Source organism: Wasmannia auropunctata, unplaced genomic scaffold, assembly GCF_000956235.1.
Source record: "Wasmannia auropunctata unplaced genomic scaffold, wasmannia.A_1.0 LD336095.1, whole genome shotgun sequence".
NCBI classification, from domain to species: domain Eukaryota; kingdom Metazoa; phylum Arthropoda; class Insecta; order Hymenoptera; family Formicidae; genus Wasmannia; species Wasmannia auropunctata.
In genome coordinates, this window is record NW_012026795.1 from 3,653,756 (window position 1) to 3,664,768 (window position 11,013).

The 11,013-nt window shown below is 29.3% G+C and overlaps 2 protein-coding genes and 1 long non-coding RNA gene across 3 annotated transcripts in view; 1 reads left to right on the top strand and 2 right to left on the bottom strand.

The window, feature by feature from the left end:
* Positions 1-2,418: 2,418 nt before the first annotated feature.
* LOC105462766 lies at positions 2,419-7,782 on the bottom strand. The gene is made up of 5 exons (XM_011709615.1): positions 7,429-7,782; positions 6,576-6,948; positions 4,769-6,175; positions 3,468-4,429; positions 2,419-2,935 (listed from the first exon to the last, which is right to left on the bottom strand). Exons 2-5 carry the CDS (start codon positions 6,933-6,935, stop codon positions 2,794-2,796), a joined length of 2,871 nt encoding a protein of 956 aa, XP_011707917.1. The 5' UTR covers positions 6,936-6,948; positions 7,429-7,782; the 3' UTR covers positions 2,419-2,793.
* On the top strand, positions 7,614-7,999 carry LOC105462765. The gene is made up of 2 exons (XR_976113.1): positions 7,614-7,700; positions 7,775-7,999. It is a non-coding gene; the product is annotated as an uncharacterized LOC105462765 (long non-coding RNA).
* A 1,963-nt stretch (positions 8,000-9,962) lies between these two features.
* LOC105462767 overlaps positions 9,963-11,013 on the bottom strand; it is a 5,903-nt gene continuing 4,852 nt past the window's right edge. The window contains exon 3 of the mRNA XM_011709618.1: positions 9,963-10,530. Within this exon, the coding sequence (XP_011707920.1) occupies positions 10,356-10,530 (175 nt within the window). The 3' untranslated portion in view covers positions 9,963-10,355. The remainder of the gene's footprint in view (positions 10,531-11,013) is intronic.

An 11,013-nucleotide genomic window follows, 5' to 3' on the forward strand; every position in this document is an offset into this window, starting at 1 on the left:
AAAGATCGAAAGAGAAAAGATACAATGTGCAAAGACATATATATACACCGTAACGATTCGCATATACAGTTGCACATGAGCATTATTGTTATGCAACCGGGTCACGCACATATTAATTAGCAATTGGAAAAAAAGATAAAGAGAAAAAAAAGAACAAGAAAAAACACCACGATTTAGATATGTGTATATCGGCCTTTCAGTACTACTACCTGCGTATATATATATATATCTGAAATATTGAGTACGAAATGCGTTATATATTTTTTACAATGTGAAGAAACTGTAAATATATTATATAGCGAGTCGAAGTATATATATATATATATAAATATAATTATAATAAAAGGTAATTATCTTGAAACTTCCGAAAGAAATGCGAAGTATTTCAAAGTGAATCTTTTATTCGTGAAAGAAAAAGAAAATGTGCATTGCACAATGGACTAAGTAGAGTTTCGTTTTTATCGTGCATAATTGTGTAGAATCTTATTGTAATTATAAGTTGAAAAATCACATGGGCAGGCGAATTTCATTTCGTTGTTACTAATTTACTATATAGTCTTAAAATTGCTATTCTTTTTTCCGTCTGTTCGTAGCGAGATATTATTCGCTAATAGTTATTTTAAAACATTCAAATTATTATTACTTAATTGTTTAATCTTAAAATATATCCGAATTATTTAAAAATATTTTCGATCGAAGAGCACCGTAGAATATTTTTTATTAACTGAACGAAGTGATAGATTTAATACGCTTTTATGTTGGATTACCAGCATGAGGATCTAGTCATGAACGAATGAGTTAAGCATTCATAAGTTGTAATTACATTTGCACATTCTTCGGATACTTCTCGAGCAAGAAACGCGATTTCTTTTCTGTTTCTTTTTCTTATCCTATTGACGACATATTTTTTGAATTTAAAAATATTGATTATCGTGAAAGTGTTGAAGAGTCGAGAAATATCTCGACTCTTCGACACTGTTTTAAATTCTGTCCATCTGATAATTCTGAAATATTTTAAATTTTAATTTTTTACAAAAGATTCAAACTTAGTCATCAAAATAATGCACATTTTTTTCTTTCTTTGCAATTTTTGTTTCTTATTTTACTTTTTATCAATAGCAATGGTATTTGGCACTGTCGCACACATATAGCGTTAGAATTTTCAAACCGAGCTCGCTAGCCAATTGGATATGATCCTGTGCCGAAAAATTTGAGTGTATACATACATCGTTTTCCGGACTCAAAAAAGAGCGTGTATTTATAATCTCGCTGTTTCGATCGATTACGCTTTCAATTTTTCCGGAGTTGTGCTCAAATTATCTACAGAAAAACAATTTAAGTTATTACTTTTAAGTTCGCAACATAATATTCCCATTGTAAAGATATTTAAATTTATAAGAGAATTATTCGTAATTTGGTTTATACGATATGAAATTTCACATTTGTGATTGAGGGAAAGACTCAGTTAAGCTAACGCTCGCCTATATGGTTTAAATAAAATTTTTTTACATTTCATTTCACATCTCTTGCACGTTTATTTTACTAATTAATTGTTTCAGTCCAATTGTTATACATTATATAGATATATTCGTTATGTACATGAGGTAGAATCAGATCCGGTTGCAAAATCGTTATTCTCACTTTGACGAAATTACATTCAAATGTGAATCAGTTTTTTTTTTGCAGTTGAAAAATCTTTCATTGCCTCCGTCTCCTTACATACTTATCTCGAAAAAGGCTACATTATTACTAAAATATTACATAATTGGTACGAGAATGAATGTATATACGAAAATATTTTTTACGAAATAGATTAAAAAATTGGTTTAAATACACATGGAAGCAATGAAAAGTATCATACCTACAATATTCAAATTGTAATTTTTTCAAGAGAATTATTTGTACAAATTTTTTTTGTAAAAAAAATCAAATATTTTAAACAAATTTCAGTATAGAATAGTATAGAAACAGTGTTGAATAAATACAAAGCGCTAAATGAAAAGTAATACGTACTGATGTTAAATATTTGTTGCATAATATATACCATTGGAAAATTATTGTAAATAAAGATGAACAGTGCCATTACAAAATGTAGAAATGCAGTTACAATACTATTCATTGTACAGAAAACTTCTCACAAAGATTTTTCTCTCGGCACTAGATTTATGTATCACCCCGATATTTAACGGTAAGTATATCATAAGATAACTAATATTCTATTGGAAGAATAATTACGAAGAAATTGATCAAATGTCCCAAAAATTTCAGAGAATTATATTTAAGAACAAAAGGTAAATATTTTAGTAAAATATACTTTTTTTTTCTTTCATACCAATAACGCGAAAATTTCTTTTTCATAAAAGTGAATCTTTAAAGTTTCTGAATTCTCCTCACATTACATACTGGAAAAATTTTATAGAATTTTTAAAACATTTAATCAACAATACGTAATTTTGTGAATACAGTTAATTATAGTTAGATAGCTAAATACAGAGTATATAATATAAAAAATAATCCATAAAAAATTACTCTCGACAATAATTATACATATAGTGACTAAAAAAGTACTTTCATATTCGATCTTTTTCGATTTCACGCAAGGAAGATTTATCCAATATATCGATAATGAGGTAGTTTCTCGCAAACGGGATATATTTTGATTGGAACATTGAAAAAATAACATTATACTTTTATATATTAAATTATCCCCCTAAAAACATGCGAACACTTTTCATACTTTATCAAAGTTAATTTATCCGTCCAAGAATATGAAATTCTGTGTCTGTTCGATGATCAACTGCGAAGCATTTTCTTTCCATATGAAGAATCGTCAATGCATTTGCATACAAATTGATATGCCTTGTACATGTCAACTATCTCACTTGTAGTAGGAGCGGAGTGCGATTCCTCGCATTCTAAAGTGTTTGATTTCTCACTGAAACACATACACATGTGTATATATAATACTTTATCTTGTATATGTTCAATACATTTATGTAAAATATAAATTCTATATTTTACAATATATAATATATTCCTATGTTGTGTTCTAATACATTATATAATATACTACAACATTTCTTTAACATATTCTTTCTTTTTGTACATATAAAAATATAATTGATTTATAAAATAAATAATAAATTAAATACGAAAAATAAAAAATTATGAAAATTCAGTGGCTATTTGATTTAAAAAATAATTATAGATATTCGCAAAGCCAATCGAGTGTTCTATAAAAATGTCAGAGTTACTTAGGAATATATTATTTTAAGATATCATAAATGTATTCTTCTAAAATATAATAACAAAGGCTTTGAAAATTCGTTCTTATGTTCTTTCATTTTGAAACTAAATAGAAAATAACAGAAATAAAATTTACATTAAATCAAAAATTGAGAAAGAAAACAAATTGTTAATATTAAAAATAAAATCGAAAAGAAAGAAAACCATTGCTATTCACTTACTTCTCAATTTCTTCAGGAACGAAGTATTCCTCGATTAATTCGCTGATCCTACGAATATAATTTCTAATCTCAGAATTTGAATTGACGCTCATGTTGTCGATCTGCTCGAGTAAATTTTCGTACATCTTGCCGTACCGCGTCTCGTCGACTGTACTTTTCAGAGAGGACAGAGTTTTCGATAGGATACTGAAGATCGCTTCCTGATGCTTGCACATATTCTGGTGCTTAAGGCGTAAGAGCGTGTTACAATAATGCACGAGAGCACGCAACAGCGAAACGAACGTGTCTTTGGAAAAGGTGTCTGTGAACATTAAAGCGAGCTGCATCGCCTCGGCGGTAATGCGCAACACGTTCTCATACGCCTCTAGTTCATTGGCCCAACTAAAGTAGGACCAGGACACTATCGTCAATTCGATAGCAAAATTCTTGTACTCTTCCTCGGTGGCGTGCAACATCATGTGACGCAACAAGACCCTCTTGTCGAGTTGAAAGTTGTAGTCGCCCTGCACAGAATTCGCGCACAGTAGTTGATACGTGGCGAGGCAACGTCTCTCGTAGCTCTGAATCACATCCTGCACAGTGCCGCGTAGAATTGTCTGTAACTTGGGCGCCAGGAATATTTGATCGATTGGCTCCACGAAATTATTAACCTTGCTGATGATCTCGCTCTGACTGTTCACCGTCAGGTCCAACGAGGCGAACAGAAAGTTCAATATCATCGTTCCGCGATCCAACAAATTATTCACGGTGCTCCTTAGGTGCGTTGGGTTGCATTTTCTTATTACTGACATCTTGTTGATTAATTCTGTAATCAGCAACACGTGATTTGTTTTGCACTTGGCGTTTTTCTTCAGGACAGAGTACATGTGTATCAGCACAGAGAGCAAATTCGAGCAATTGAAAGCATCCCCAGTCAGGCACGAAATATAAACGTTGCTTAGCAGATCGTCCGGAGTTATTGTCTGTGGAAAAAGACAGAAATAATGCATTTTCAAAAAAACTAAATACTAAATAAAAAATGAAAATCAAGGAAAAAATGTTTAATATCATGCAACATTAAAAACATTATTGTATGCACCATATTCTCTTTTAAGACTATAGAATTTTGATCTTGGCAATTCACAAAATTTTTTTTTTTTTAAGTAATTCAATTAAAAATAATCCACTCTGATATATGATTATGTAAAAAAAAATTACCATAAAATTTATATATTTTAACACATAAAGAATAACAAATAAAATTTTATGAACAATAAACTTGCTTCTATAAAGCTTATATCATTTATAACATTATATATTACCTCATAATGAAGCATGTCATTCATGAAAGCCTCAAATTGCTTGTAGCACCATGTAGAGTGATCGTGTCGCCAGATATCGTTGAGAATGTACGTCAGTAAGTTACTTTGATCGCTTAATCTCAAAACGAGAAACGAATATAGAAAATGCATCTGGGGCCTTTTAAACATAACATTTTGATACTCTATATTGGTACTGCCTATTGCGACACTCACCAGAGTGCTTAACACTCTCTTCGGATTCAGCATAACAAAGGTCAAAAGGATACACAAAGTCTGATGATCACGCATATTCACATTACTTTCTATAAACCTCTTAAAGGATTCGTTATCGAACAAGAGCTCTAAACGATTGTTATGAAAGTGCTGCACTGTGTAATGTAGTACGATATTGTACATATCGGAGAGTTTTTGCGCCATCAATACCTTCAATACAGATAAGTAGGCTTGGTGCTTCTCTGTAAAATCGTGCTTACGTGCGAACATATAATCAAGATATTCAAGTAGAACACCAACGTCCTTCGTGCTTAACAATTCTCTTTTACCGCTGACAAATTTCAATACAGACAGATCCCACTTTCTGTAATACTTGATCAGTTCCCTCATATTATCCAATTTGCCGTTCTCAATACTGTTACAAAGTTCTTCGAGTGTCAAAACAGGCTCCTCGGGTTTATTCGGACCCACAAGTTGCTCCAGACACTGGAGCAGATGATCGTTCGCCGACAAAAATTCATCCCGTTTCATAAACTCCATAAAGTAGTGACACTCGATGATGACGGCGCGTTGCAGCGAAATCGTAACGTTCTCGTCGTCATGATTATCATCATCGACCTCCGCCCAGCCCATGAACTCGAAACAATCGACTTGCTTGATCTGATTTAAAAGTAAGGCAATCAATTCCTGGTCCAATGTCGCTATGACAGACTTTGACTTGTCGATAGGGAGCTTGCAAAAATAATCCGTACTGCCGTTGGGATTACCATACGTGATCTCAAATAATTGCATCTCTTCGTTTTTGACTGGGAAATTCTTGGTCTTGTAGCGCATGCACGTTTTGACGCAGCGAAGAATTTCTTTTAGAAGAATACCATGTTGCACGTATTTTTCCTGATCTGATAACGTGGGAGTAACAAATTTTGAGCTAACGAGATTTAGCAATGCCTGAAAATGCGCTACCAATTGATAGACGAGTTCCATTATATCATGTTGTGACAGCGTGCCTAAGTGCAGCCACAGGCATTTGTAATACAATTTGGAGATCAGAAGGAAAGCGAAGCGTCTGGCTCGCACAATTCCCAGGTCGTTTATGCATCTGATAGTTATCTCCAGAATATCCATGCATAGGTCCAATGGAAGATGCACGAGCGATTCAATCAGCAAATCCTCGCACTTGATGTGCCATATTATCTATATAATATCATTCATGTTATTAAATATGCTTATAATCACGTAAGTATAATTATTAATTATAATGATATAAATCTACAATCTAATAAATATGATAATAAATTATAAAATATTCATATAATATGTATAACATATGCATATAATTGAATATAATTACTCTCTTATCACAAAAATTACATATTTCTCTCTTATCACTAGAAAAATTATGTTAATAAGCAACTCCTTTTATTATTATATACACTTAAAATTATTTAATATGGCTTATATATTATATACAAATTATATATACCAGAAATATGCATATATATACAAATTAAGGAAAAAAATTAAAATATCGTACTCAACATTCACTGTATTTATAATAAAATCAGCAAGCTAACATTCTCATTAGCAATATTACCTGTATGAAAAGATACGGCGATAGAGTAGGCCAGGAATGGACCAAATGGCCAGACATCAAGTCCTCTATGAGGAAAGGTTGTGAAGAGAAGCCAGTATTTAATATAAAATGGTTGTAAACGCCAATGATCAACGGCGTGATGGAGGATGGTTCGGAACTGTCATTCTCATAGAATAACTTAGCATTGTACATGTTCAAGGTTTGAGCAATCTTTGTAATTTCTTCTAATAATTCATCGATAAAACGTGCAGTCTCTTCTGTAGCCCGAGACGAAATAAATTTCAGTTGACCATACTCTGTTTCCTTCTTTAATAAAATTTTTCGTATTGTCAAAGGAAAATGCTCTAATGATTCCTCCATCTTAAACAGAAGCCTGATAAAATAATAGAAATTAGTAAATAAGTAGTATTAGTAGTAGATACTCTTAAATGCAATAAAATATCACAATAAATTTCATTTATGTATATATATGTCTAATTGTAAGTATATGATAAAATAATCTTAAAAAATGTATAACATAAATACATAATAATTATATAATTACATATGTAATCCATATTCTGTATTTTAATATTTTAAATCAAATTGTAAAACTGATTATCACAAGAAGATTAAAAAAAGAAAAACGATCTGTGTGATTTAATCTATAAAATTAGAATTATATCACATAAAATTAAAAGCAGGTATCAGGTAAGTTATCTTGATATTTAAAAGATTTATATGTACAGAGAGATTTTTCATGTTATATATTATTAATTCTAAACTAGAATTAATAATATATTACAAAACAAAAGATTTTCTTTGTCTTACAAAATTTAAGTACTGATAAATAGATATGGTAATGCTGACTTACTGAAATTTTTAACGGATATTTCTCATTCGAAACTTGTCTTTTACCGTCACGAACAATCACTTATGAACATTACATCCTTCGAATACTTCCCACAGGATCCGTCAATGTTGAAAAATGCTGCTGGCAAGCCGATAATCATCGAATCGCTAATGGCAGGTCAAAATATTACAAAATCCAGAAGACTTGACTTCGTCGGTGTATTGTTAATTTTTATCGCTGTTGCTCGAGTGAAAAGTTAATGTACATCTACTACAAGGATGGAACATCATCAGGTACCCACCAGTACCTCGTTCGTATCGCTGGACAACCTAACCTATTCGCCGTCACGGTGGTTCAATATTTTAAGGTTATAAACACGCCGAGCGGCGAGCCGAGCAGAGCCGAGTGTCTCCCCACAGTCCCCACTCTCCCCTCGATGTGAACTTGCTTGGTGCGGTGCTCCATCGGCGATCTCCCAACTTTCGATTCATGTTTGACCTATATTTATCTGTTTTGTATATACATACTTCGAAAATACGTGCGGTCGACAGAGCGGTATGTACGTAAATACATGATTTTCAAAATTTTCAAATCTTGATAATGATTCGTAATCTCTTTGTCCGTAATCCCGCTATTCCTCGCTTAGGCGGTTTAGGTTAGCTATAATCTGACAACGAAATCGAATAATTCAAACGTTGAAATGAATTTAATTCTTTGCACGTGTAATAATTTCGATGTATCAGCTAGATCGTAATAAATTTGTTTGTCTGTTCTTTATGAAATAATATAAGAAAGAAATGGATTTTTAGATTTCGCAAAAAAATAAATGATTTTACAGTAATTGAGAATATTATTATAGTTAATTATTAAGCCGTACATTAACAAATACAAAATTTTTGTTAATATATGTATATAATTTTGAAATGCATTCTCAAATGTGTCAGGTATCATATTATAATATTTATATTATATATAATAATATGTATAATATATATCTTTTTTATTTAATTTTTCTTTCCATCAATTTTCCTTTTTGAATTTCTACGCCTAGCTTTTACAATCAATACAGAAAATACAGTAGATAATAATTACATATAATTTGAAATTTGGATCTAATTAAAATCAATAATGAAAAAATTTCTGATAATTGGAGAGATCGATTAATTTAAAAATACTATTCTAGAAATTACATATCTATTTTAGCAATGAACAGACCTACTAGGCCTATATATTTCTAAAATCATAACAATATGAGAATAAAAGATAGATTTTTTAATGAGGGAATTAATTAGGGAATTATTTTATAATTTGGTTTGATGATAAAATTTAATACGTGGTTGAAAAGAAAGGCTAATAAAAGAAATGTTTTAAATAAAATACTTTTACGCTGTTTTTAATCTTGGGAACAAATTTTTTATATAAGAACATATAAAAAAATATATATTTATGTATAAAATGTATGTCTTTATATATTTTTTCTGTTATATAATTTCTGTTTGTATATATAAGAAAAATAATATTAAGAAATAAAAAATATATTTTTTGCATGGTTTTTTTCTATAAAAAGTAAAGTTTAAAGAAATTGGAAAAAATTTTCATATATATAATTATATATAAAATTCCATATATATAATTATATATATAATTATATATAAAAATGTAATAATGGTATAAAGAATTTATATATAATTCTACATGTACATAATATATATTCTTTTTATATAAAAATTTTTTACTAGAAAAATTCTGTACACGTGTTTTATTAATTATAAATGTCAGTCAATAATACATGTTACATACCTATATACATATATGTTAAATGTGTATACATTTAGATAGATAAAAATTAATATTAATGCTAAAAGAAGCAATAAAAATTATTATTAACTGCACATGGAAAGAACAATTTTGCTGAATCTAGATCTGAAAATAATTAAAATAATTTTTTGCGAAAGTTAAAATAATTGCTGAAATAATCAAAACGTTTTATAGCAATACTTATCAGTTTTAACATTCTGACCAATTATTTTGATGATTCAACAAAAAATTATTTTTAGATCTGTTTTTAGCAAAATTTTTAGATCTTTCAACAAAATTGTTCTTTCCGTTCAGTATTCAAATTACAATTTTTTAGGAAAATTATTTGCACAAGACTTTCTTTTTATAAAGAAATTAAATATTTTAGAATAATTTTAACACAATAAAAAAATGTTGAATAAGTATAAAGCACTGATGAGCGAAACATATGTCTTAGTATTACATACGTTTGTTGCACATACATATATATCTTTGGAAAATTTTAAATAAACCTCAATGCTATTACAAAATGCACAAATGCAGTTACAATATTAATCATTGAACAGAAAAATTTTTTTGAATATAATTCTCATCTCTCATGCTACTAGATTTATGCATTATTTCAGGATACTAATATTTAATTAAAAAAATAATTACGGATATTTCGCGAAGTCGAATTGAATTTTTCGAAAATTTCAGAAAATGTTATTAAAAAAGGAAGGTAATTTCTGTACATTTATATTACATAGAAAATATTCATTTTTGTATTTCTATTTGTTCTGTTATAAAAAAAATTTTATAGAATTTTTAAAAATGTTTGATCAAAATAACACGTAATTTTGCGAATGATTATTTAAATACGAAATGATTAATATAAAATGTAGTTCATAAAAAATAATTATCAATATTGTATAAAGACGGAAAAAGTATTTACACACTCAATATATGCTGTAATTTTATTTTGTGCATAAACAGTGTTATGCACAAAATATTTTATAAAATATATTAACAGAGAAAAAATATTAAGGTATATTATAATATAATTCTGATTGGGACATTGAGAAAAAATAGTATCGTTCTGCTCTATCCTAGAAAAGATTATGCAAATATTTTTTCCATGCTTTAACAAGCGTAATAAAAAGATAATTAATTTACTCGTCCGGGCATAAATTACGCTGGAATCGCTCGAAATATTGAATCTCTGTAGCATACTCTAACTTTCTGTAGCTTGGCCCGCATACGAACTTGTACGCATTGTACATCTCTGCGATTTTTTTCTTGATTAGAAAATCATGATATGTGCAAGTGAAATTTTTATCACAAATACTGAAAAAGAGCATATAGAAACATTTTTAATTATATGTATGTACTTTCTTACATATGTATAAAAAATATTTTATCGGAACTATCTTTATCAGGGTTATTTTTTTATGTTTTGTAACATCCAATATATTGTTATAAGATTATAATTAGCGCTTTCTCTTTCTTCTCTCTCTCTCTCTCTCTCTCTCTCTCTCTCTCTCTCTCTACAATATTTTTTTGATACTGTGTTTCTTTCTTGTGTCTCTTTATATACTATATATATTTTTTAAATAGATTTTTATAATATAGATATTTCTATATTTGTTATATGCGTTAATATATATTATACACGTATTATTCCTATCTTAAAATTGCCGTGTTACCTGCGTTGAAGCCTCTTTTCCCCAATGTTTAAAAATTCATATCTTCCAAAAAAATAAAGATATAGACTTCTTTCTGGGCTCATCTTAAAGATGAATTTTGTGACTATTTTTTAAGAAATCGTGA

Bases quoted from the DNA above. Each gene is read 5' to 3' on its own strand.
- LOC105462766 (XM_011709615.1), bottom strand. From the start codon at position 6,935: ATGGAGGAATCATTAGAGCATTTTCCTTTGACAATACGAAAAATTTTA. The intron at 6,176-6,575 runs GTAATATTGCTA...GATATTATATAG, and splicing joins CGCCGTATCTTTTCATACAG to ATAATATGGCACATCAAGTG. The intron at 2,936-3,467 runs GTAAGTGAATAG...TATGTGTTTCAG, and splicing joins GTTCCTGAAGAAATTGAGAA to TGAGAAATCAAACACTTTAG.